Source organism: Pelmatolapia mariae, linkage group LG3_W, assembly GCF_036321145.2.
Source record: "Pelmatolapia mariae isolate MD_Pm_ZW linkage group LG3_W, Pm_UMD_F_2, whole genome shotgun sequence".
Lineage (NCBI taxonomy): Eukaryota > Metazoa > Chordata > Actinopteri > Cichliformes > Cichlidae > Pelmatolapia > Pelmatolapia mariae.
In genome coordinates this window covers 62915501-62940154 of record NC_086229.1, presented here as the reverse complement: position 1 = coordinate 62940154, position 24654 = coordinate 62915501, and the positions used below count along the sequence as shown (strand labels likewise).

The window sequence follows — 24654 nt, the reverse complement described above, 5'->3', positions numbered from 1 at the left end:
TGTTCACCCAGGGCACCAAACAGACTAGGACCGCCCCTGCTTGGGGCAGTCTGTGGTCTTCAACTGTTATTTCTAAATATTTTTAGCCAGTGGTTAACTCCTGCCTCTCATTTTAACTGCCACAGTCAAACTGCTCAGTACCTTAGCATTCCGTTTAATTATTTCCAGTACTGAGAGGGTTTGTGCTAAACCATTTCACTGAAACTGGCTGGGACTGCCTCTCAGGTGGAAAGTTTCCAGCATTTTTTCTGTAATTCTAAACATTTTAATGACATAAAGAGCCTTAAGTGTTCTATATAAATATGTAGAAAACAACTGAACCAGTTCAGATAAATGAGCAGAAACCAAATTCAAGTCAACAGTTATAATAGAAGTACACTAACCACACAATCAACAAGGTTTTCTTTATTTATGTTCAATCATAAATACAAAGTTCAATTACAAAAAAGTATAAAAGCTAAATGTGATTTTTTTTTCTTCCTAACCACAGGTGTACTGTCTTTCCCTCTTCACACTGTGCAGAAGAGGAATGGGCAGCAAGGTTCAACACTTTTCTTCTATTAAGACTCTGAAGACAATATATGTACAGACAATGCCTCAAAAGACAAAGAATTGAGAACAGATGCATGTAGATTGGTAGGAGTATTTGGCCACGTGTAAACTTCCTACTTCCTTCCACGTCTTGCTTCCTTCCACTGTATGTGTCAAAACTATTCACAAAATCATTGATTTTGAGGGTGCTAAAGGGACAGTTGCACCAACACAATCAGCACAACAGGACCACGAAAAAAAATGGAAGTGATCACGTTGTCTTTTGGTGGCAGGTCTAATGCCACTGGAAATCTTCCAGGTCACTTCCTGAGACACCACAAACCACTGGAGTTCAGCTCTAGAGAACACTTGCTGAAACAGTGCTGCAGTTTTTTTCAGTGTGTTAGCAGCTAAAAGACATTTGTATTTATATTTCCTCATGCTGTTTCAGATATTATTATAAGAATGCCATACACACATTTCAGTCTGACATGTGTGTAACGTCTAGAACACACGATGACCGCCCGTCACAGCTGCATCATATCGTTTATGTTCCAGGTCATGTGCATCCATAGATTAGCCCCATCATTTCCCTTATGACCATTTTACACAAAGCTGGAAGATGGTGCATCTATTCAGGTTAATTGGCAACAGGTCTGATTTTCTCAGAAGTAAGGAAAGGCAGGGCGTTGGCAATACGGAAAAACAAATTATTTGGGAAAAATTTTAGAATATTTTTCCGCAATGTTAAATTGTAGATACGCTGAATATGACTAATAATATTACCAAGAGATTCAGAGAAGCCAAATGAGAAGCCAAATGTGAAGATGATCCAGAAATACTCTTGTTTTCTTCGGGTCAAGGGTCATTTAAAACAGACTAACTCAAACTAGAACACTGCTCTGTCATCAGATGAATTGGAATTTAAAAATCTTTAGGAAACACGTATGTCAAAAGAGGAGAGGGTGCATCCACCTTGTAATCAGCACTCAGTTCAAACGTCTTCAGCTCACAGTTTCTCAATTTAAACATTTGATATGGCTTCTATGTCCTATTAAATAAAATATGAGTTAATGAGGTTTGCAGATCTTATATTCTCTCTATTCTCTCTTTTATTTACATACACAGTCCTGCCTTTTTTTGTGATTGCTGTCGTAGATCGAGTAGTTTTCAGTCAGAAAAGAATCATTTAGGACAACGTGGAAGTTTCCTTTTGTACAATGTGGTGCACAGCAGTCCACTTGCAGTTGTGTTCTTAGTTTGGGGTTATAAGTGTGGTCTCAGCAAAGAGTGCCTAATTTCCTGCTGCTACTTCTGCAAACAGTGAGTTTCATTGTTTCTTTTATTCCACTTATTTCGGTCAAAATGATGTGTGAATGTCGACAGAATGCTCACATTGTGGACAGCCCAAATTGCAAGCACTAAAAAAATGCCTGAAAAATGACTCTGAGTCTACATACAAAAAGTACCTGAAGTGTGTGAGTGACGGGAGGGTGATCTCACCAGAGTCAATATAGATTTTCTTATTAGTTTTTCTTATTTATTCAATTTCCAGGGTGGCTTTTCTTGATTCACTTTAATTTTTGTTGTTTAGTTTTTTTTAATTTTCAGTGTTAGTTTTAGTCTGTTTAAAAATCTTTATGTTTTTATTTTACTTTAGTTTTCATTATTTTCAGAAATCTATTTTTTATTTTTATTTCAGTTAACTTTTTTCACATTGAGTTTTAGTTTTTTCTTTAGTTTTTGTTAACTATAATAACCTTGGTTCTGACTCATGTAGATATGTTGATTATTAGGCTATATTATGTGGCAAATCAAAATTTTAAGCAGTCTTTTTGTGAGGGAACATTGTTCCAGCTTCTGAAATCAGGCAGAAGGTTCTACACCATCTGAACAAAAACAGAGAGGCTCAAGAGGAGTTTTTATCCTCAGGCCATTCGTGTGTTGAATCAACTTTTTGTGAGGGAACATGTTCCCAGTGGTCTCTTGTGTATAAGAAAGTCTACTATTTTCCATGGTACCCTTTAGTAATCTGTTCACGTATCTAACTTTACAACCGACCGCACAGCAAGTACGAACCATAGCTGGTGTTATCCGTGTACTTTCGCTCCTCTTTCGCTAGCGCTTTGTTTGGCCCAGAAACATGGCGCCTCAACCAAAAATCCTGGCCACGCCCCCTCTCGTGACATCACGCTCCAAAAGCCCTATTAGGCTAATCGTTGTGTCACTTCCGGTATTTCAGACAATTCCTTTCCGTCAAGGATTTTTAATTTGTTGTTGGTTTTTTTAATTTGTTGTGGGTTTTTTTTTTAATTTGTTGTGGGGTTTTTTAATTTGTTGTGGGTTTTTTTAATTTGTTGTGGGTTTTTGTAATTTGTTGTGGGTTTTTGTAATTTGTTGCGGGTTTTTAATTTGTTGCGGTTTTTTAATTTGTTGCGATTTGCACTTCCCAGCCACCGTAGAAAACACCCACAGACTTAGTATATCCTGTGTTGGGATTCAGAGATTCTTTTATTGCTACCATATAATCTGCCTTATGATAAATGCATTAATAACATGTTTTACAGTATTATTTTATCAGTAATATTTCTTACAGGGTTCATATTGCATTGAATATGTTTGTCATCACATTGACCTTTCTATTCACAGGTTGAGTTCATTCTATACACAATGCATATCTGTGCTTGTTTAGAGTTGATGTTCTATCCAAGAGGGTTTTAAGCTTCACTGGTGAGAGTGTCCAGGTGATACATGTTGACGGAAGATGAGAACATAGCAGGTTAATTGCAGATGTACATGATGTACCCTTGTCTGTAAACAATGTATTTTTGACCTGTATTGACGTGTATGTGTGGGCGTTAATTTTCTATGCTATAAAACCAGCATTCAATGTATTTTTGTCAGAGGAAGACATATGCTGATGGTTCCTCTCCGGTGTTAATAAACTCATCGTTTGATTGCACTTGTCTGGTGCCTCCGTCGTTTGTTGTCTGGTCTGCAGTTGATCGATCTCGCTTCACCTGTTTAGTACTGTATTTGATATTAATGTGCTGTTAAGAGAGGATCTCTTATGTCCTCTTTTACAAACCACAGCCACTTTGTTTTATGATGTTTGTGTATAAATGAATGTAGGCTGTACGTGTATTTATAAGTTTGAAGGACCCGTGGGAGAAAAGACTGAAGCTTGTGCCAAAGAGCCAAAGAACAAAAAGGAAAGAAAGATCAGCATTAATGTATAATGTATCGAGGCACTAGCTGCTCAAGAACATCTATATGTTTTAATATGATCAGTACTACAGCCTCTGTATAGATGTGTAGTCAGATCACTGGTAATTTGACTAAAAGAGCTATAAAGATAAACTATTATCACAATGATCATTTGAAGGGTTAGTTTATTTCTCATTTGCTTGTGATTGAGAAACACTGTAGAGCAGTTTTTAAAGAGGGCTTAAGCCCTATTGTTAGCATTTTCTACGGCCTCCTTTTTGCCTCCATGCTGGGGGATTGACAGACTTCAAAGTAGAGCACAGTTTTGGGAGGATGAAACCTAAAGTTAGAAGAAAAGACACCTGAGCAAGGATACACACAGATGCACACAAATACACATGAGGACAGAAGGTGCCCAAGCACGTGTTGGTTTTTTTCACATTTCTATAAAAGTGTGTGTTAATTTGTTCCATCTGTCATCCTTCACAATAAACAATACCTAACAGACACATACACACATGCACTCTGTGTCACTTCACAGGGGCTGATGTAAAGCAAAGTTGACACAGTAAAGGGAGTGCTTGACCTGTTCTACACATCTTGGACTGCGTTAAGAGACTTTATTCTGGAGCCTAAACAGATGACGTAAAACTATAAAAAATATATAAAAAATATAGAAACGTTTAACATTGTGACTGTTCACATTAGTGAAGAGTGCTGTTACTTTACTGCCAGGTGAAAAAAAGAACCCTAAAGCTGAGTCTTATTAAACATCTGCCTGCACGAGAGAATTTCAGTGGCCCTGCTTTATCCTGTGCTTGCTTACCACCTTGTCCTGAAACCTCTTCACCATCCTCACAGTTGTGTGAAGAAAGAGGGAAGCAGGTGGAGATGTAAACCATCTGTGCTCCTGTGTGCGTGTTCACTTGTGTGTGTGCCGTCTATGGTAATATCTAATGTGTACCTACAGACAAATACAAACATAAACATAAACACATGGCATTGCAGAAGAGTCTCTATTGGAGCAACCTGCAGATGTCAGAGATCTGAGCCGATTAGAGGGTAAAGTCGACTAGTGAGTGCCATCTATTTTGTTGTTGTCTGCTGGGGGACAGCATCAGTTCCAGAGATGCCATCAGGATCAGCAAACTAATCTGCAAGGCTGGAAGTGTCACTGAAGGAGTTTGAGTCAGTGAGGGACTCAAACTCTTTATTCTGTGAGGTGAACACAGCTGTCAGGCAAAAGATCTGTGATCTGTGGTATTGATCATTTTGGTAATAGTAATATCACTTTGTCACTTAGTTATATGCATGTAGGATAGCATCACATGTGAGTCTTATGCTCCTTCATATCTTTGTTCTACACACACACAGTGGGGCATTGTAAGTTCATGGGAGACGTTAAACAGATGGTGAGACTCCTTCCCTTATCAGGGAGGAGGAAGGAGAGAGGATTGGAGAGGTAAATCTCCAGGTGACCGCTATGTGAAAAACAAAGGGAAGGCTTCTAAGACAGAGTCAACATATATAAGAGGGTTGAAAACCGATCACATCTAAACAGTAAACATTACTAACCAGGTATTCTTTGAAGAGGATGCTTGGGTTTAGAGAAAGACAAAGAGATGTCAGCAGTATCACAAATACCACATCAATATCGGAGGAAGCAGGTAAAGGCCACTATTTGAAATTTAAAATGCAAAACAAGAACGATCAACTAATGAAATGTATTGATTGCATTTAAGCTAACTTAACAATAATACTCAGAAGAAGAGCAATATTGACAATGCTATATAATAACTTTCTATAACAATAATTACTGTATGACCTGGTCTAGTGACATCCATGTCTGACTCAAATGTAGTGAAAACTTAGTAAAATGTATTTTTTGTCATAATGTACGTTATTATACGTTAATAGAATAGAACAGATCTTTACTGTCACTCTTACAAGAACAATGAAACACAGTTTGGCATCTCTCCCTCAGCAGCATGTTGACCTTTACCTTAAAATTCCTTCAGAATAAGAAAAAATTAAAAGAAAAAAAGAAACCAAAAAAAAAATAGACTTAAAGTTTAAGAGGTGCGTACACAGGGAATGTATGTAATAACTAAGTATCTACACAGATATGTACAAGTTGTATACAAGTTATATGCTATACAAAGGAGCAGGTGCAACACAAGGAGCAGGTGATCAGTGCAATATAAGGTGCAATGTGATGGGTGGTAGTGCACATTGAGTGTCCAGGGTGCGAGGGGTCCTTGAGGATGACATTGCCAGTATATAAATGTCTCTGAGGGAGGTTAGTGTAGGGCCTAGGGCCCGCTCTGCTGCCCTCACCACCCACTGCAGTTTCCTCTTGTCCTCCACAGTAAAGCAGTTGAACCACAGTGTGCAGCAGAAGGCTCTCAATGGTGGAGCGGTAGAAGTTAATTAGCAGTTTTTGATTAGCATTCTTGAACATACGTAGATCTCAAATTAAAAACCAATGATTTTTGCAAAACTCATTTGTTGCTTTGGGTTTGCTATTTTCAGTTCATTTAATATAAACTTTTAGTTATGTAATTTCTTCTTCAAGTAATGATTCAAGACAAAGAGAAGGTAATAAGGCAAAGACGTGGTATTGGCCACTAGTGAAGTGTGTGACTGTCAGGGTGCCAAACAAACCTCTTCTCCAGCACGTCACACTTGTGGAGCTTCCTGGAAACTGTGACTGTAACAAGAGCAGAGATCAGATGTGGAAAGCGGTCGTTCAAATTTATCTGCACCTTTATCTTTAACTTCATCTGCACCAAGTCTAATCTTTTTGATCATTCAGATGATCTGAAAGAAACTTAAAATTCAAATATATATCTGGGGGAAGAAACACTGACCAACTCCACATTCATTGGTGACTGAAGAAATAAAAATAAAAGAAATGAATTAGCCAGTTGACCAGTGTGCTTATTTTAGGAACTGTTTAATATTTGATTTTTCATAAACTCTGAGACATTTTAAGTACATTTGTAAATACGCCCTCTAGTGGAAAATTTGTGTTGATGAAGATGAAACAAGGGTGGACATTTCAGCAAGACAATGATCCCAAACACAGCCAACTGGTTTCAGAGAGAGAAAATAAAGCTGATAGAAGGGGCCCTGTTGATGTGGAGAAACGGGCCAGAATCACATCTGAGCACATGTAATGTGCAAGTTAAGAGCATTTTAGCATCTCATGGTGGTTACCTTGGAGACTATCTGTCACTTTGTGTAGAGCCACGCACACAGCGGACAGAATACAATGTGTACGACTAATTTCTCCATACAGGAGGCATCTTGATGCTGTCATCATACACAAAGGCTTTTTTACAAAGTATTAAACAAACTGCAGCAAGTGTGTTCAATACTTTTTCCCTGTCTTATTTCTCTTTATTACACATAACTCAATTTATGGAAATGTATGGTTTGATTACTTTGCATGTGTCGATTTGATGGGTTGTTGCCCACATCTGGTGAGATTTTCATGTCAACAGTACCTTATGAAATATGTTTCTTTAGAAAATTGGTGACATTGGTGAAATTCGTTCAATTTAAACCCCATAACCACACTGGGTAGACACTTCACCACTACATGGCCACAGAGATTTCCAAACTTCCAAGGTATGCACCTGTGTGGAACAGGAAAATGACACAGAAATGTATTATTTAAATGGTCTGTTGGAAAATAAATTCAAAGCATGGATGGAGAGATGTCCTCCTAATCACAAACTGGGAAGTTCAACTGCAAAATCTCTTAGTGGAAGGACTGAGACCTGAAGGAAAAACATCTGTGCACAAGCACTTTGTGCGAATGGACTTGGCAAGCTTGCCTGAGGTTGAAATTTGCCACACATGGAGTTGAAATGACAAAAGATGAGACTGAGAAAAAAATATGAGAAAACCGAAGCAAAAATCCTCATAGCAGTGCAGACAATACACATGTCACTAACATGAATCATATATGACTGACTTTAATAATCCATAAAATCAACAACTACAACTATTGAACAGCGTATATGTTAAAGTAAAGGCATTAAAACCAAGTTAGTACAAATATCACTAATGTCACATAACTTTGCTGACATGTGGCCAACAGTAATGTTTTAATGTTCTTTGTTATTAAACATTTGCACATAAATAAGTGACATAATGGGATACGCGTGTTTAAGGAGAAGCTGATTACAAAGATCTAGTCTGGTTAAATATTACAGTTTATCTTTCAGTTTCATTTCTTTGATGATTTTGTAAGAAACAAACTGCTTGAATGGTGACTAAATGAGTTGGAGGAACGATTTGAAGGTAAATTATTATTACTAATCCTTGATAAACAAAGATCTTAATATTAATGGAATCAGTAAACTCTGAAACAGAAACTCTGTTGATATGATTTTGCTGTAGCAATTTTAAATTTTGTACCTCTCCATAACTGAGATTTAATATTTAATTACAGCTAACAAAGTAACAGAAGAAAACCTTTTCTGTCTTACTGAAAATGACATAACTGAGTTAATCCCTGAAGTTGGTCCAAAGGTAAGATTCAGACGCAGTCTTGGGCAGTTAAAGCTAAGTCTGTCACGGTTCTTTGTGATCCAGCATTTTAACTTCTTGTATTTTATATTGTGCTTCTGAGTCCTTGGTTGTACTGTTTTGTAGGAAAACAGGAGGTGTATCACTCCTCCTGTTTTCCACATGCATGTAAGCTACTGACAGGAGTGCTCTTACTATGGTAAAGTGAGAAAGTGATATTACTATAACTAATGTGATATGATTAAATATGTGATTAATACATGAGAAAAGAAATCTGCCTCCTACATCCAGAGCAACATCACAGACACTCTGGATCCCCTGCAGTGTGCCTACCGGTCCAACAGGTCCACATCAGACACCATCGCTGCTGCCCTTCACTACTCACTCTCCCACCTGGAAAATAATGACTCCTACATCAGGGTACTTTTAGTTGATTACAGCTCCGCTTTTAACACAGTAATCCCACACAAATTCACTCACAAACTGTCTACACTCGGCCTGCACCCCACCCTCTGTGACTGGCAACAGGACTTTTTGACTGGCAGGCCTCAGCCTGTCAGGATCGCCAACAAGACTTCAGCCAGCAATACCACAAACACTGGCGTCCCACAGAGTTGTGTCCTCACCCCCATCACCCTGGTCACCCATGACTGAGTCGCCTCCAACAAAGACAACATCATTTTGAAGTTCACGGATGACACTGCAGTGATCGGTCACATCATTGGAGAGGACGACATGGCTTATAGGAGAGAGGTGGCTGGTCTGGTGTCATGGTGTGAGGACAACAACCTCACCCTCAAGACTGATAAGACAAAGGAGATGATAGTGGACACGAGGAAGAAGAAGAGGCCTCACCAGCCGCTGTTTACCCGGGAGCGTGAAGTGGAGAGGGTGAGCAGCAGTACCTGGGCTTCCACATCAGTGAGGACCTCGCCTGGACACTGAACACCACACAGCTGGTCAAGAAGGCTCAGCAGCAGCTGTATTTCCTGAGGAGGCTGAGGAAATTTGGTATGTTGGCCAAGATCCTCAGCAGGTTCTACAGCTGCATTGTGGAGAGCACACTGACCAGCTGCATCACTGCATGGTACGGTAGCACTACTGCTATGGACCGCAAACGCCTGCAGAGAGAGATAAGAACCGTGGAGAAGATCATCAGGACCCCGCTGCTCTCTCTGCAGAGCATCTACCATTGCAGAGTCCAGAGGAGAGACACACTTCTCTGCCCTCGAGACGAAGGTTCAGAAGTGTGAAATCTAGAACATCCAGACTCAACAACTCCATCTTCCCCACTGCTATCAGACTCCTGAACAGCTGACTGACCTCAAACTGCAATTTGCACATCAGGTCACTTTGCACACTAAGTTCATTTTGCACATTAAACTCCATTGTACATCCATCTACATCGACATCTGCAGACCGAGCCCGTTCTCACTCCCGAGGCGTAACATCCCGACGTTTTGTCACGTCCTGCGGCGTTCCTGAGGAACGCGAAAGGTGACCTTCCACGTTGTTATGGTACGCGGCGGTTTCCAGCCCTGTACTGCAGCCCTAAACTTAACCTTATCACTAAGCCTAACCATAACCTTATGCCTAACCTTAACCATAACCTTATGCCTAACCATAACCTTATTCCTAACCTTAACCATAACCGTATCCCTACGCCTAAACCTAACCTTATCCCTAAACCTAACCATAACCTTATGCCTAAACCTAACCATAACCTTATGCCTAAACCTAACCATAACCGTATACCTAAGCCTAAACCTAACCTTATCCCTAAACCTAACCATAACCTTATCCCTAAACCTAACCATAACCTTATGCCTAAACCTAACCATAACCGTATACCTAAGCCTAAACCTAACCTTATGGCTAAACCTAACCATAACCTTATTCCTAACCTTAACCAGCACTTTAATGAGGTGAAATAGTGTTTTCTAAAGCGATTTTAAGGGAAAAAGTGAAGATGTGTAGATTGAGTCCAAACGGTTCTCATGTGTCCGCAGTTTTCCGATGTCGTGACGTAGGAACGCCTTGGGTGCCCGAAAACGTAATATGTTGAGGATTTGTCACCTAGCGTAAAATGTTACGATTTGGGAGTGAGAACGGGTTGGCAGACCACATGTGTCTTCAATTACTTATTTGTACTTATTTGCAGTTATTTATCTTTTTATTTTATTTTTTTAAATTATTTTTTATCCTTATTTTTATCTTTTTATTTATTCTTATCTTGTTCTTTTAACCCTTATCTAACTTGGCATTGTGCATGCTATTTTTTCTGTACATATGACAATAAACGCTTTGAATCTTGAATCTTTGAATCTTGAATCTGTACACATCTGTATGTTTCAGCTTTGTCCTTCAGTCACAGCCTGGTTCATCTTCATCTTAACTTCCAGCTTCTATCGTGGTTAAAGCTCATGAATCCTCTGGACATCAAACACTGATGGTGTTATTGGAGCTGAGTGAAGTTTGATGGCTTTATTATCCCCGCTGTGACACATGGTAGCTGTCAGAGCAGAACAGATGAAGTCAGCAGGTGTGTTTAAATTCAGGGACATGGACCCCCTGTTGATCCTCTACCTAATCACACGAGCCAAGGTGTGAAAACGGGTGTGGGTCACAATCAGCCAAGGTTTTGGGTGAACCCATTATGAGACCTAGCCCCACCCTATTATTTGATTTCCTGTGATCAAATGGCCCAGGATGTGAGCGGGCGTTAAGGCGTCCATGTCCCTCTTCGGGGACACTCCCACAGGGCTTAAAATCTGGGACTCTCCACCATTTGACCTTAGAACTGAGGAAGCTTCTCGGATGAGAGGTGAAACGTCTTCAAGCAACTTAAAGAAGTCCAGACGCTTTTCTTTCCAAGCTCCTTCGACTACATCATTCATAGAACAACTTCCACTTTCTTTTGCTCTGCTACAGTTTGGATGGATTTGCATTTCAAGATGCAACAAGACAAAAATGGTTAGGGTCAGGAGGTCGAAGGTCAGAGCTCCTGTGGGTCTGAGGGCGGCCTTATGCTGGAGAAGGATGAAGGAGTCTGACCTGAGCCAGTGTTTGACATGAACACATCAGCACTGCTATCAGTGAGCCAGCCGTTAGCATCATTTCAGTGTTTCAGTCATTTAAAACCACTTCCTGTCACTGTGGTGGTTACAGCGACATCATGCAGTTTGTGTTTTGACCTCCAGAGGACGACAAATCAGCACAAACAGAGAGCTCCATTCAAACTTTGCTGCCATCAGTAATAATTCTTCAAATATAATCATCAGTGTTTGAGCAGTTATGATATCAGGGAAAATCTAGACATGTGTGACAATACTGAACATGTCACATGACACACCTTAAACATCATGTGATCCACTCTCAGTCTGCACTTTCATTCATGACTTCAACAGGTTGAAATGAGGTTTGAAGAAACATCAATTCAGTGTTGAAATATTTAAACGCTGAAGGAAGAAGAACAACAAATTGATGACAGATGTTTGTGTTTCAAACAGGAAATCAAGCAGAAATAAATCACAGCCTGCCAGAGGTTTGGGAGTTTCTGAGGTGCACCTGAATGCAGCACACAGTGTTTTAATGCTCCTGAATGTCCTCAAACGTCTCTTTGGGTGTTTCCTTCCTGCTCAAAGTTTACTTTCACTTTCCTGAACTTCGTGGAGTGGAGCTTGTTGTTGGTGTGTGTGAAGAAAGTGTAAGTTTGCTTTGTTTCCTCCTTTAACGGTTTGTCTTTAAGAACTTTACTGTTTGTTCAGCTCATGTTTGATTTCTTCACACAACAAACTGTGTGTGTTTGTATTTCCGGTCTCTCCATTAAAGTCAGTGTGTAATGTTTTCCTGGCTAACATCAGCTGTGTGCAGCTTAGTTCCAGCACAAACAGCACAAATCTGCCGCTCCATAGTTCACGGTAACGGACCCATATGGGCTCAAAATGTGGTCATAAATATTTTGTACTTGTAAATCAGTTTTGTACTTGTAAATCAGGATTTGTATGTGTAAAAAGAATTTGTGTGTGTGTAAAAAAGATTTGTGTGTGTGTAAAAAAGATTTGTATGTGTAAAAAGAATTTGTGTATGTGTAAAAAAGATTTGTGTGTGTGTAAAAAAGATTTGTATGTGTAAAAAGAATTTGTGTGTGCGTAAAAAAGATTTGTATGTGTAAAAAGAAGTTGTGTGTGTGTAAAAAAGATTTGTGTGTGTGTAAAAAAGATTTGTATGTGTAAAAAGAATTTGTGTGTGCGTAAAAAAGATTTGTATGTGTAAAAAGAAGTTGTGTGTGTGTAAAAAAGATTTGTATGTGTAAAAAGAATTTGTGTATGTGTAAAAAAGATTTGTGTGTGTGTAAAAAAGATTTGTATGTGTATAAAGAATTTGTGTGTGCGTAAAAAAGATTTGTATGTGTAAAAAGAAGTTGTGTGTGTGTAAAAAAGATTTGTATGTGTAAAAAGAAGTTGTGTGTGTGTAAAAAAGATTTGTATGTGTATAAAGAATTTGTGTGTGTGTAAAAAAGATTTGTGTGTGTGTAAAAAAGATTTGTATGTGTAAAAAGAATTTGTGTATGTGTAAAAAAGATTTGTGTGTGTGTAAAAAAGATTTGTATGTGTAAAAAGAATTTGTGTGTGCGTAAAAAAGATTTGTATGTGTAAAAAGAAGTTGTGTGTGTGTAAAAAAGATTTGTATGTGTATAAAGAATTTGTGTGTGCGTAAAAAAGATTTGTATGTGTAAAAAGAAGTTGTGTGTGTGTAAAAAAGATTTGTATGTGTAAAAAGAAGTTGTGTGTGTGTAAAAAAGATTTGTATGTGTATAAAGAATTTGTGTGTGTGTAAAAAAGATTTGTGTGTGTGTAAAAAGAATTTGTGTGTGCGTAAAAAAGATTTGTGTGCGGACCCCTGCAAGTTACAAGTACGAATTTTGACCCTATTTTTCTTCCTTTCATCTGATTGGTCAATGTCACGTCAATCACAAATGTAACAATCCAATCAGAGAACAGATGGGTTTGGCTGTCGGAGGGGCACTTTTTTGAACTGCAGGTCCTTGAAGGGTAATACAGTTTGAAGCTGGAGGATCTCTATATAAATATCCGATAGCAGCTAGGTCCCCTAACTTTCAGTAGCTGTTGAAAGGATAAAGTTGTGGTATGTCAGTGGTTAGAAATACCATCATTACTTTAGGATTAGTTTAACACAAAGTCAGGGCTGACCCGGGACCATTGCTGTGAGTCACAGTGCGCAGCATAAAAGTCCTTTCACATCAGACGCAGGATGTGCTGCTAATGCTAACTGCTAACTAAAAGGCAAGGATCCAGAATTTGTTGCGCTGGCTGCTGGGCTCTGTGGGTTTTTGCAGCAGCTCTACCTGTACTAGATGCACCTGCTCCTTGTCGTTTCTATCTCTGACTTTATGTCCTCTACAAGAGTTTCTGTTTTTTTTGCTAGTTCTTGAAATGATCAATAAAAACATGTATGCTAATTCATAACGAAGAAAGCTTTGTAATGAAGACTGTCATTTCCAAAACACTGCCCCCCCCCCCCCCCCCCGCGGTCCGCAGCGCTGTTGAAAAGGCTGTACATAGGCCTGTGACACAAACATCACCAAACTCGGACGACCACAGACTGTTTGGAACCTGCAGTTCCAAAAAAGCGCCCCTCCGACAGCCAAACCCATCTGTTCTCTGATTGGATTGTTACATTTGTGATTGACATGACATTGACCAATCAGATGAAAGGAAGAAAAATAGGGTCAAAATTCGTACTTGTAACTTGCAGGGTTTTTTTTTGGCTAAGTCCACACACAAATCTTTTTTACGCCATTCTGAGCTACGTTCGTGTTTGTGCTTGTAGGCTGTATCCCACTTCAGGGTCTGCAGCCTTAAAGTACGCAGCCTTAACGGTCCTCAAGGGCCGCGTACTCAAAGACCGCTAAGGCCGGAAGTGCGAGGCTTGTAGGCTTGTGAAATGGGACGGTCTAGCCTCCATCGCGTTGCCCAGGTTGCCTAGCAACCATGATACTAACAGCTGGAAACGTGTCATACAGCTTTGTTTGACAGAAATGAAGGAGAACATATTTTGTTCATTTGTTTCTACACGAGCTTTGTGTGATTTGATAAGTATCTGAGGCTGAGACCACAGGACTGTAAAACATGATTGTTGGGCTTCATTTCTGTACTGAACAGTCATTTAAGATTAGCTAGTAAATAACAATTAGCTAATGTTGTTCATGAGACTAAAGTCATCTCACTTTGGTAATGTAAATATAATATGGCCAATATTATAATTATTATATTAACCATTATTAGTTATTACAGCAGTGAGTTTGAACTCCGTGTCAAATACTGAGCTTCAGTAAAGATTCAAGTTGCAGTTGTTTATATTTCCTATCACCTCAAATCTTCACTCAAAGACAAGTATCTTTGACAGTGTATATATAGATGTATTATATATAAGAGACAAATATTGTTCTTTTAATATGTTGGCATTACTAAATTTGGCTCAATGCTTACATATATGTGTAAAAAGAAAATGTGCGAGCTGTGATAACTGTTTCTGATAGAATGAAGAGTAGACTGATATATTAAATATTCCTTTATTGGGTGAAAAAATCAGACCATGTCATAACTGCTTTAAGTCATACAGAATAGATATCAGAGCCTTAAACAGGCTGACTTCTGCTAAATGGGTCAAACTGGGCAGAAAGTCTACAAACACATAACATCCTTATAGAATATGATGTAACACTATAGATCAACTTACCTCAGAATATATAAAGCATATAAACAATTACAGCAATATGATGCAACAAACACAGCAGTACTACTAATCCAAAATACTCAAAGCTTCATAGAACTGAAACAAACATTTATTTTTAGCTCCATTCTGCTGCTGATACATACTTTAGGTTTCTGAATATTAAACTTGTTTCTGCCTTTCATAGTGTGTAACTTGAAGGCCCTGAGTACTTTCTCCCACACTGAAAACACTGGAATGATAACATTATTTGAACATTACCTAATAAGACTGATTCAGGACAGACAATTAGTTCTTTTAAACTTGTCTAGCAGTCCTTCACAAACAGGGAACAGTCTGTCTATTCTCTCCATCTGTCAGCTGCTGCTGGCTCTTCCTCCTCCTCTTCCTCACACACTGCTGAGTTTGTCCTGGTGGATCATCAGGGGTGCAAAGCCTCACAGATGATGTGCAGCAGTGGGTCCCTCAGTCTGTCCTCACTCTGGACACTTGCAGTCGTCACACATGGAAATCAAATGTGTGATAAGCTGCAGGATTCAAACACAAGTGTAACTTATAAATACATGTTCATACTTTTATTACACAATCAGAGAGAAAGAAAAAGAGAGAGAGTGCAGGACAGACAGACAGGTGACAGTCTCAGGTGTACACACTGCTACAAAACAGCACAGAGAAGGAGGATTTAGTGTTTGTGTTATTACGAGTGCTAAACAAGAAGAGTTCCCAGATGGTACAGTGAGTGACCCCAGACCAGCACCGTGATAAAGTGAGCTGCTGCTGCTGAACTTGAACAGGTAACAAAGTGATGAGCAGTCAGGCTGCAGGTTTCTACCTGTTCATGTTTCTACAGTAGAATCACTTTGAAGTGTCTTTGTGCTGGTTTCATCTTTGATTTGTGTTCATAAACACTCAGAGAAAGATCACGTGTGTCCTCATCAGGATAGGATCTGTGTTGGTGTGGGGGGCTGTAGCCTCAGCTTTATATTATGGTGATTATGAGACAGTGTTTCAGTCATTTAACACAGTAACATGAAAGTAATGTTAGGAGGAGTAATTAGGTAACATGCTGCATTACTTAAAAAAAAAGTGTTCTGTGTAATATGTGTAATAATGACTTTTTTGAGTAATGACCAACACTGATCACAACAAAGAGGAAATGCCTCCAACATGCACAAACATTTGACCCACAACATGCAGTTAATGTGCACAAATGTCTTTGAAATGCTGCTCAGTGATGGTGGTGACTGTCAAAGCAGAGCTACTGAGAATCAATAAGTAATATCAATGATGGAATCAGAATCACTAAATTCGTATCATCTCTGTCAGTATCATACATGTGCTGTATAATGTGATAAATGTGGAGGTGCTGGCTGTTCTCTCACTCTGCTGTTTAGCTGTAAAGGACGCCTCCCTGCCTTTGTCTCATTCATGACCTTTAATAGTCTCTTCTAACATGCAGAGATCTGTATGATCTGTTTCATAGAGTCTAACCAGCCTGTACAGTTAACAGCAACAGTCACTGCATCACTGACACACAAACTTCATCTCTGTCAATAAAAACATTCATACATGGAATAAAAACACATCAGTGGATCATTGCTGGAGCTGCCTGGACTTCAGTCTTCAGGATCTCAACCAACAGCATCGACATGCTGCTCCAGATGTTTGTGCTCCAGATGTTTGTACTCCTGGTGAAAATGCTCAGAGTTTCTTCCTTGAAATAAATGTTTATATTGTTGTTATATTGTTGACACACTATTGATCATGTGCCTAATCAAATGATCAATGGTGAGCGTCTCTTTCCCTCTCAGGTTTAAATATCTGGGACTCTCCACCGTTTGGTTTTAGAAGCTTCTCGGACTAAACGTCTTCACTTAAAGAAGTAGCTTTTCTCTCCAAGCTCCTTAGATCACATGACCTGGATGACTGAGAAACTACAGACATATTGACCTGATTTCTAGGTTACATGACAGGTCAGAGGTCAGCGACTGTAACTCAGTGACTTCTGTTAATGTGAACTCACTGAGTGTTTGTGGTTTACCTCTCAGACTGACTGAAGATGATGATGGAGAAAGAGGAGGACAGAGCAGAGTCTGCAGGATCCAGCTGTCCGTCTGTGAGGAGTGACCGGTCCAAAGATGTAAATCCACAGTTCAGTGCTGAATCTGGACCAACGAGGTCAGAGAGCTGAACTCACTGAGTTCACAGAAATAATTCTGCACTGACATTATAATTAGTGTTGATTCTGGTTGATTTTGTGACTGTGTTTGTGAGCTGAGAGGAAATGAAAATGAATTTGTAACAAAAATCAGTTTTGTCCAGTTTTCCTGTAAAAAGCTGAACTCTAATCTAAGAGGACTGTTACTGACAGGAAACAGCTGCATTATCTGCAGTCTGTGTGATCACAGCTGCTTCAATGACTTCCATCATGTTTGTGTCTGCAGAGGTCAGAGGTCACAGTCTGCAGGGTCCAGCTGTCCGTCTGTGAGGAGTGACCGGTCCAAAGATCACCCTCCAGAGTTCAGTGCTGAACCTGGACCAACGAGGTCAGAGACCTGTGATGTTTTCCTGGATAAATATGACCTGAAACATCCTCAGATTGTTACAAAGATTCATTAAAAAGAAAACAATGAAAGAGAAAAATGTTAGACTTGGTCATTTGCTGTTTGAGGACAGTGATGCTCATATCTGTGGGGAAAGTGTTACTGAGTGGGTTCATGTTTGTCTTTAAAGAACAGAGCTGCTCTGATTCTCATGTCTTTGTGTCTGATCTGTTAAACAGTCTGAGAGGTCACAAAGAGACCCAGCAGCTAAAGCCTGGATCATACTGGCTGCTGTTAATGAGACTCCATCAGGACAACACTGAACCACACTGGTGTTCATGGAAATCAATAAATAAATTCAGTGCAACTTTACACTGTATTACCAAAGGACTGACTCGTCTGCCTTCACACACATGTAAACTTGAGTGACATCATATTCTGAATCCACAGCGTTTAATATGATGTCAACCAAGAGTTCAACATATAACAGCTTAAACTGTTCTAAAAAGGCTTTTCACAGGTTTATGAGTGTTTATGGGAATTTTTAACGGTTCTTTCAGAAGCACATATGTGAGGTCAGACACAGGGAAGCAGCAAAAGTGACTGAACACAGCTTTTAGAGGCTAAATTCATATTTTAATAGTGAAAGTGGCTTCATTTGTGTGTGTGTGTGTCCATGGTTCCTCCACAGAGTGGACCAGCAGAGTTCAGAGGTTCCCAGTGATCAGTCTGCCCAGCAGCATCAAACACAGCTGGACTCCATATTTATGGTCTGTACATGTACAACAACTACTTTTATTATTAATATTAATAATAATACATTTATTTATAGGTCCCTTTCAGAACACCAAGGACTCTGTGGACTAAATGACCAAAAGAAAACAAACTTTGAAATCAGACGGTGCAAATGTCATCACAGGGAAACGTTTTAAACATCGAGGCTTTAAACAAAAACCAAAGTGAAACAGTTTGTAGTCGAGATCAGTGGGAATGAAGCTGAATAACTACTGTTTCTTCAATAACTTTGAGAAATAAATGACAAATATGATGGAAATTAGGAGCATTAGCACTTACTAATGATGTGAGTTGACACTCGACTGTATTGAGACGACCACATTAGGTGGTCCTCAACTATAATGGAAACCAGTCGATCCAGTCCAGTCGTGGCGACCTGTGGTGAGTCGATCTGAGCAGCTAGACACACCTCCATAAAGCCTGCAGAGCACTTAAAAAAGAAAAACTAGCTGAAAGTCTGGCTTCTCTTATGAAAAGTACAGAGAAATTATGGGTCACTCAACACTTGTGCACAATATAAGAGTTTAAATAAATCTAAAGAATAACTCAAAAATAACTCAAAAATAAAATCATCTACAGCTCATGAAAATAGTAGAGAAAGTAAACCCCATGGGAAGGAGGGAGGACTCTCAGCGGCTGACTTCCAGCTCATATTCAGACATTTGACTTCTCACTGAAAGCAGCAAGTTTGAGTGGCTGTACCTTAATTAGAAGAGATAACATGTCAATAGTAATTAGAGTTGATTGAGCAATGCTGTCCTTCTAATGTAGTTTATGATTTTTATACATTTTTTTTGGACAAGTCCAGTTTTTCTGTAGAGCCTCTCAAGTTGGTGACAGCAGTAGTTGAAGTTCACGTGTAAACCAGAGCAGCAGATCAGGTCCAAATGTGTTCACAGTGAGTGGGATCATTAGTATGCTGCTATGTTAACATCCTGCAGCAGGATTTGTTTGGTCAGAGAATGGATAGTTCACTAAGTCATTGTTGAGTTTAGGGGGATGGTAGTGTTAAGAAATAAATATATATTATTAATGTTTATTTGCTGATTATATTATTTTATGTATTTTAGTAATGAAGGCTTTTAAAGCAAGGCCACTTTTGACTCACAAACTAAGTGCTCAGCCAGACTGAAAAAAAGGGAAGTCCGTGTGCAGCTGTACAAGCATATTAATAAATACAGGAAGCTAGACAGAAAAAGGAAGCTACTGACATATAAGGAGTTGTTTGTATCGAAACTGTGTGACGTGCTGCAAAATATATAGCGAGACGGGGTGCTGATGCCCCAGACTTGAGCTGGCGTTTCTGTGTGTGCTCAATCTCCATTTTCCGGAAAATGTAAAATTAAAGATCATCTTTTGAGTTAGACCACTTTGAGCCGTGTCTTTCTTTGCCGTTAAAGAATACAAAGAACTGAATTTAATAGTAGACAGTTGGAGTAGGTAGGTTCAGCCAGTTGACACACAGTAGATAAAAAATAACTGAAGGCAGGAGCAGACACCTGTATGACTTTCCACCTCTCACATAGATTATTGTCCCTGGGCAGTGCCACAGGGCTGGTAGATGTAAACAAACCTGGAAGAGTGGATTTATTCAACTGAGAAAAGTCACAGAGTTGTGTCTTGATGCTCAGTCATCCAGGTTTCCAACCTTATAAACAGGACATTTGTATAATGACTGAGAATAGCACCACTGAAGGAACAATGGGCTGGGAGGTCAGTTCATTGATCATTGGTACGCATATTGTCAGGACCATTGATCAATAACCACTGATCAATGGCCATGAGTCCCATTGACAGAGAGTTGGGGAATGGCTGCAATCACAGCGTTGTAAGATGGTGACAGATGTACCCTTAGGCCCCCTCCTCAATTGAGAGATGGTCTTTCCCTTTTCACATAAATGGCCTCCTTGACTCCGCGCTCAAACCAGCGTTCACATTTACTCAGGACCTTCTTGATGTGATGTTCTTCTGCTTCCCTGGCTGCTGTGTCTGTGGGGATGGTGTTTGCTCTGTGTTGTAGCGTCCTGATGACGTCCGGTTTATGCTCCAGTGGATGATGAGAGTCAAACCTTAAATACTGATCTGTATGCGTAAACAGAGTGAACCTTTAAGACCAGTTGTCTGGACGATCATCTCGGTCACCTGTAGCATCTCCAAGTTTCTGGCTTCGATTCTCAGCCTGTTTGTAGTTCAGCTCTGAACACCAATGAAATGTTTCTCCCACTGAAATCACTGCATTCATATGAACACAATCAACGTTTTGGGATCATGGAGTTGTGGAGAATGTCTCAGTTAATCAGATAAAGTCAAACTTACAATTGGTGAAGAGATCGTGGATGATATGCTCCTTGATCGTAAAGAAGTGGATGTTTTAGACTGAAGTTCAGAGTGGTGGGTCATTCATAAAGTATTCTGTTCCAGCTGCTGGAGGACAACATCATCACTTTTGTGAAGAACGAGCTGAAGAAGATTCAGAAGGCTCTGAATCCAAATAAGCCCCAGTGTTTGGAGTTTCAGAGGAGCAGCAGCAGAGAGGCATTTGTGAAGATCACAGTGGACTTCCTGAGGAGAATGAAGCAGGAGGAGCTGGCTGACCGTCTGCAGAGCAGTAAGAGGATTTATCTAATGATTTAAACTTTTGGATAAACGAGACACTTGTGACACCAGTGTGTTCAGTCATTTCTCAGTGGGTCAGAAATTGTCATCAGCATTTTCTAAAATATGATTGTTGAAGTTGTATTTTTATTATTGTTATTCAGAACTTCCAGCTGCAGTTTGTCATCGTAACCTTAAATCTGAGCTGAAGAAGAAGTTCCAGTGTGTGTTTGAGGGGATCGCTAAAGCAGGAAACCCAACCCTTCTGAATCAGATCTACACAGAGCTCTACATCACAGAGGGAGGGACTGCAGAGGTCAATGATGAACATGAGGTCAGACAGATTGAAACAGCATCCAGGAAACCAGACAGACCAGAAACAACAATCAGACAAGAAGACATCTTTAAAGCCTCACCTGGAAGAGATGAACCAATCAGAACAGTGCTGACAAAGGGAGTGGCTGGCATTGAGAAAACAGTCTTAACACAGAAATACACCCTGGACTGGGCTGAAGACAAAGCCAACCAGGACATCCAGTTCATATTTCCATTCACTTTCAGAGAGCTGAATGTGCTGAAAGATGAAAAGTTCAGCTTGGTGGAACTTGTTCATCACTTCTTTACTGAAACCAAAGAAGCTGGAATCTGCAGCTTTGAAGACTTCCAGGTTGTGTTCATCTTTGATGGTCTGGATGAGTGCCGACTTCCTCTGGACTTCCACAAAACTACAGTCCTAACTGACCCTACAAAGTCCACCTCAGTGGATGTACTGCTGATAAACCTCATCAGGGGGAACCTGCTTCCCTCTGCTCACCTCTGGATAACCACACGACCTGCAGCAGCCAATCAGATCCCCGCTGACTGTGTTGACATGGTGACAGAGGTCAGAGGGTTCACTGACCCACAGAAGGAGGAGTACTTCAGGAAGAGATTCGGAGATGAGGAGCAGGCCAGCAGGATCATCTGCCACATCAAGACATCACGAAGCCTCCACATCATGTGCCACATCCCAGTCTTCTGCTGGATCACTGCTACAGTTCTGGAGGATGTGCTGGAAACCAGAGAGGGAGGACAGCTGCCCAAGACCCTGACTGAGATGTACATCCACTTCTTGGTGGTTCAGGCCAAAGTGAAGAAGGTCAAGTATGATGGAGGAGCTGAGACAGATCCACACTGGAGTCCAGAGAGCAGGAAGATGATTGAGTCTCTGGGAAAACTGGCTTTTGATCAGCTGCAGAAAGGAAACCTGATCTTCTATGAATCAGACCTGACAGACTGTGGCATCGATATCAGAGCAGCCTCAGTGTACTCAGGAGTGTTCGCACAGATCTTTAAAGAGGAGAGAGGACTGTACCAGGACAAGGTGTTCTGCTTCATCCATCTGAGTGTTCAGGAGTTTCTGGCTGCTCTTCATGTCCATCTGACCTTCATCAACTCTGGAGTCAATCTGCTGGAAGAACAAATGACCTTCATATGGTCTAAATTAATTAAAAAGAAAAAGAGTTTAAAATCTTTCCACCAGACTGCTGTGAACAAGACCTTAAAGAGTCCAAATGGAAAGCTGGACTTGTTCCTTCGCTTCCTCCTGGGTCTTTCACTGCAGACCAATCAGACTCTCCTACGAGGCCTGCTGACACAGACAGGAGGTAGCTCAGAGACCAATCAGGAAACTGTCCAGTACATCAAGAAGAAGTTCAGTAAGAATCTGTCTGCAGAGAAAAGCATCAATCTGTTCCACTGTCTGAATGAACTGAATGATCGTTCTCTAGTGGAGGAGATCCAACAGTCCCTGAGATCAGGAAGTCTCTCCACAGATAAACTGTCTCCTGCTCAGTGGTCAGCTCTGGTCTTCATCTTACTGTCATCAGAAAAAAATCTGGATGTGTTTGACCTGCAGAAATACTCTGCTTCAGAGGAGGCTCTTCTGAGGCTGCTGCCAGTGGTCAAAGCCTCCAACAAAGCTCTGTGAGTAAATATGTGATCAGTCTTTTATTTATATCATAAACAGTGTAATGTGTGATGGCCGCTTAAAAACTTAAACATATTTATTTAAATGATTATCAGCACTAAATCAAGTACATTTTATTTAATGTTTGATAGCAGCAGTAAATGTCAGTGTCTTAAACATTTCTGGGTGTCAGCTTTTATCAAAGTCATATCCAGAATCATCCTGTAAGTAAAATTTATTTATACAGCAGTTTTCACAGGTCAAAAACCACAAAGTGCTTTACAATAGAAACAGGCAATAAAAACACAGAAGATAAAAACATTAAACAGCAAACACTGAACATCATACAGCCTAAAACTAGTTAAAGGCCACTCTGAATACTAGAGTCTGAATAAATTAGTTAGTGGGACCAGTAACAGCCTTTGACTGGAAGATCTCAGACTGTGAGAAGAGCTGTAGGTTTGTAAAATTTCAGAAATATAGGCTGGGACTTGACCACACAAGCTCTAAAAGTAAGGACTAAAATTTTAAATGAGTTCTAAAATGAACTGACTGGCAGTATAAAGAGATTAACCTGAAGTAATGTGCAGTAGAGCAGGGCGATATGGCCAAAAATATTTATCACGATATATATCTGATAACGATATAACTGACGATATAATTTCTGCGAGACAAAATACTCCACAACTTTACTAGCGCAAAAAAAACCCCATCCATTTATTTTCACTTAAACAAGAAGCTGTTTTTTATGTGCATTAAAGCTATATAAACATTTAACAGTGCAAATGCAAATTTCTTGCTGAAAGTTTAACCAAAAGGCATTTCCAGTAGAAATGGGGTGAGATATCCTGAGCATAACCATGTATAATATCCACTGAAGTTAAAAAGAGGTGCTTTGCAACATTAAACTGCAGTGTGCCAAATAAAAAAGTCAAATACGTATTTCTCGGACCATAAGGTGCACGGGATTATAAGGCACATTAAGCGAAACAAAGCAGTCAGATAAATCAAACTTTATTCAACTCATTCTTCTCGTTTCCTCCACTTCTGTACCATTGATTCATTAATGCTGTATTCTATCACAGCTGCTCCATTCCCATGTTGTTGCAGTATATTAATGACTAACCTCGTATTGTGGATGGATTATCTCAGTTGTTCTCCTGACTGAAGTTTGGTCCGTTTACAGCATCCTGCCATGCGATTGCATTTGTCTCTAACCATCAGGAACCTTCACGTTAACTTTTATCGAGTGGAAAAGTGTTAGCATTCATCCTGCAGCTTCACTGTTTATGTTATGCTAACATAGCTGTGTCGCTAACGATCACGTAGCACATCATTATATACCAGCTAGCCCAACTTCAGTAACCCTACAAACGTCACTGCTGTTTAGTTTTCTGTCTTCATTTATGTTGGAAGTGATAGCAGAGCTGTACGTTTGAACTTTTTCAGAAATCTCTCAGTCAGAACATGCTATATCATGTTTAGGTAACTAGCGAAACTAGCGAGCTAACTTCCGCTAACTTCCTGCTAACTTCTAACTCCGTTAAATGTAATAAATTCTGTTTTCATGAATGCCTGGATGTTAAACTTCATAGTTACACCTGGTAAAGCACCAGTGCTGATCTTTTTATTAAAGATGAAAGAATTTAGACAGTTTTAAACTCTCAGTGATGCTGCAGTGTTCATTTGACTTTGGGACCTGAAGTTGACGGAGTTTAGGACCCAGATTACCCCCAGATT

General features: G+C 39.8%; 2 protein-coding genes across 2 annotated transcripts in view; both read left to right on the top strand.

Moving 5' to 3' along the window:
* The window catches only part of LOC134623853 (GTPase IMAP family member 8-like), a 520463-nt gene that overhangs the window by 413885 nt on the left and 81924 nt on the right, over window positions 1-24654 (top strand). The window lies entirely within an intron of this gene.
* The window catches only part of LOC134624712 (NLR family CARD domain-containing protein 3-like), a 33902-nt gene continuing 21154 nt past the window's right edge, over window positions 11907-24654 (top strand). The window contains exons 1-6 of the mRNA XM_063469730.1: window positions 11907-11983; window positions 17082-17211; window positions 17478-17579; window positions 18268-18346; window positions 20793-20979; window positions 21131-22931. Coding sequence (XP_063325800.1) covers window positions 17093-17211; window positions 17478-17579; window positions 18268-18346; window positions 20793-20979; window positions 21131-22931 — 2288 coding nt within the window. The 5' untranslated portion in view covers window positions 11907-11983; window positions 17082-17092. The remainder of the gene's footprint in view (window positions 11984-17081; window positions 17212-17477; window positions 17580-18267; window positions 18347-20792; window positions 20980-21130; window positions 22932-24654) is intronic.